This window comes from Etheostoma cragini, chromosome 12 (genome assembly GCF_013103735.1).
Source record: "Etheostoma cragini isolate CJK2018 chromosome 12, CSU_Ecrag_1.0, whole genome shotgun sequence".
Taxonomy (NCBI): Eukaryota; Metazoa; Chordata; class Actinopteri; order Perciformes; family Percidae; genus Etheostoma; species Etheostoma cragini.
The window spans coordinates 148,203-151,719 of NC_048418.1; the positions used below are offsets into that span (position 1 = coordinate 148,203).

The 3,517-nt window shown below is 44.4% G+C and overlaps 1 protein-coding gene across 1 annotated transcript in view; it reads left to right on the plus strand.

The window, feature by feature from the left end:
• LOC117953892 (ATP-dependent RNA helicase A protein-like) overlaps nucleotides 1–3,507 on the plus strand; it is a 5,415-nt gene extending 1,908 nt beyond the window's left edge. Inside the window, exon 4 of the mRNA XM_034887317.1 lies at nucleotides 3,224–3,507. Within this exon, the coding sequence (XP_034743208.1) occupies nucleotides 3,224–3,507 (284 nt within the window). The remainder of the gene's footprint in view (nucleotides 1–3,223) is intronic.
• The last annotated feature ends 10 nt before the right edge of the window (nucleotides 3,508–3,517 follow it).

Sequence of the window (3,517 nt, forward strand, 5' to 3'; positions counted from 1 at the left end):
ACCAGCAGAGTTACCAAAACAGTCTGACTGGGTTTCATCATGTTTTGTTGTCAGAGACCCTTTAAAAGTAGTTTCTCTGGTGGAGGATTGGGAGCTTGTTCTCTTCTTGTCAACACAACATATGTATCTTTGTAGATAAGAGGGAGACATAGGTGACACAGCTAATGGTTGTTGAAGACTGGGATATACAAGTTTGATCTTTGTTATATATATATTTTTTTTAAATTTATAATGAATATGACTTACCTGCACCTTCTGGGGTGTTGACTTCTCCATGACACGGTAACTTCTCCACCAGATCATTTAGATTCAAGTCTTCTAAAGTTCTTAAGACGACTTCTTTAGGCGTCTCCATCTTTTGTCCCTGCAAAGATCCAGAACATACCAAAAAGAAACCCGCCACTTAACAGAAATGTATTGGGATATTAAAATTACAGACCAGTTTTGTAGATTATGTTATGATGATAATTCAAGATTCATTCATGGATCATTGCATCATGGTAATTATTGAACCAAAGTAAGGATTCTGCATTCATTAAGTAGACAGCAGTGTTTTATCTGAGAGGCTCCGGCAGGAGATGACATGATTGGATCAGCTTCTCACCTTTCAGACAGGAGCTTCTCAGGTATTGGTCATTACTGAGCTCGTCATCTAAATCTACGTCTCAAGGTTCTGGTCTGAGTCCGATGCTGTTAGCTTCATACACTCAGCTCTGGTTTCTCTGGGTCAAATAAGAAGTCATTTAAATATACCTCCACAGAACCAGACTTGACTTCAGTCTCATTGTAAGTAGATAGAACGAACATGTGAGCTTCACTATGGTGCAACATAAAAACATCAAATAATAACTGATGTGTTCATGTCCTCTTGTCTTAACTACTGCAGTTCTCTGTTACTGCGCCTTAGTAAGACCTCCCTGAGTTACTTGTAAGGGGTCCAAATGCTGACACCACACCTCTGACCCAGTCCTTTAAAAGGTCTCGTGTTACTGGTCCTGCTCGACTCAGGCCTACTCATCACAGTTACCATGGGAACAGTTGCCATGCTGTGGTGGTGTGAAGCACCTGACCCCAACGGGATTTCTAGGGAGGGATGGGAACTGAAGTGAGGGGGCGTGAGCCAGCCACCAGAGAGCAAAGAGTGGTTGTACCCCCAGAACTCACCAGGGAAGATCCTGAGGGTCATCATGGGACCCCCATGAGAGAAAGACCCTGAGATGGCCCAGACTGTCTACTCTCAAGTCAAGTTTATTTCATCCATTAAAATGGAAATTACAGTACTCACACCCGCCATCATACCCATAAAATCTAGAGAATAAATACAACAAATAATCTACAACATAATACTACTACTACCACAGGAGGTCTTAGTCTACCACTACCCTCCATAACCTAGGGTGACCAGACGGCCCCGGTTTCCGGGGACAGTCCCCAATTTTAGCGACCTGTCCCCGGCTGGATCTGTCCCCGGAAATGTCCCCGGTTTTCACTGTGACTGACAGACCTGAAATTGGAATGAAAGAAAGAAAATACTGACAAAAAGCAGCCGATAATCGCACACCCAACACCCACACTACACACCCTCCACCCCCTACAGACCCTCCACCCGCAGGCTGAAGGCAGCCGGAGCCAGCGCTGCTCAGAGAGGTTTTAGAAAGCCGTGTGTTACGATGCTAAAATCACTGATTATTTACATGGAGTCTGGTGGGTAGCAAACGCAATTTCGCGGACTTTTACGTTTTAAAAAGGATCTTAATCTTTAACAGAAAGGTCGACCTCCTTAGAAATTCTTTTCCATAATGTTGTCAGACACTTAAGACAATATTAATCTGAGTCTGTTAGCAGCAAAACGAACACTTTTATGAACGTAAATCTGGACAATTATCCTATTAACTTACACTGTAGCTTGTTTCTGCCGACTGGAGCGATCTTGTTTAATACTGGATCAATGTCAAAGGAAAATATGTCCTCAATAGTTTTCATTGTATCGGATTCTCAAGGAGCTGTTGTAGAAACAAGCCTTGAGCAATAAAGCAAAAGCTGTCAGTAGTTCTGTAAACATTACAACATTATGAAATATTGAAACTTTCTTTCTTGAAATATTAGGACTGTCTATCTTGAAACATTCCCCTCTGAGGTGTAGTGGAGTTGAGGAGGAAGTAGCAGCAGGGGGTCTAGGATCAGACCTTGGGGGGCTCAGCCCCTAATGAGAACACCTCTAGGTCTAGTGTCCCCGTTTATAGTTTTACAAAAGGAAAAACCTTACTTGTTTTGGAGGTAAATAAGCTTCTGAGCTGAAAATGTCCCCGGATTTGTCTGAGAAATCTGGTCACCTTAACATAACCCTACCAGTCAGATTACCACAGGAGGTTTTAGATTACCACTACGTTCCATATGGTAATTTGGTTCTAAAGGGTTCCATATTGGTGATCTAGACGTTGGTAAAAGGGTCAAATGTGACCCGAGGACAACAGGAGGGTTAAAGTCTTTTTGTCGTCTCAGATGTTTGGGACGTCTTTGTGTCTTACTGCTGAGGCTCCAGAAAGACATCTGCAGTTAGAGTCCCAACATGGCCCCTGTATGACACACACACACACACACACACACACACAGACACACACACACAGAGACACACACTAAAATGGAGGCCTATGTGATTGAGACAGCAGAGACTGTGTAGGCGTCTAACACGTGACCAGGTGTGCTGGTTCCCTGATCAGACAGGTTGGTCCTGTTAGCTGGTTCTCTGGTACTGATCACACACACACACAAACACACACACACACACAGCCAGAGCAGAGCCCCCCCCCCCCCCCATGTTTATCCTGATGTCTGATTGTAATGAAGCACCCAAAAGGGAGCTTTGGCATTCCTAACGCTACTTCTACGTTATACTTTAAGTACATTTCCAAGCCTGTACTTTGTTACTTTTACTTGAGTAAAGAAGTTTAATCAGTACTTCTACTTTTACCAGAGTACTTTTAACACAATTATCTGTACTTCTACTTGAGTACGGGCAGTGAGTACTTCAACATAGAACATATACTTTAGTAAGAAAGCCACCAATCCCAGAATAATCAGTAAAGTAATGAGAGAGTTTTCAGATCTCCAGCAGTGATCACCAGCGCTGACGTAGATTATGAATCCCAAATATAAGGAGAGAGTTCCTCCATCAGAGGTGATGTTACCTGTCAGGCTGCTCACCTGTTAAAGTCCCGTCCAGATGAGGACAGAGAGACGTGGTCCTCCGTCTACAGAGAGACGTGGTCCTCCGTCTACAGAGAGACGTGGTCCTCCGTCTACAGAGAGACGTGGTCCTCCGACTACAGAGAGACGTGGTCCTCCGTCTACAGACGCTGCTGCTGTCTGTGTTCATCACTTCCTCCACCTTTAAATCCTGAACCAGAACTGGGCGTGGGAGGTGGAGCAGAGGGCGGTTGGAGGTGGAGCTCTGCCAGTCAGAAGCAGCTGGCGACGTTCCATCAGCTCCGTCAGTCAGCACTCTGAAGGAGTCTCA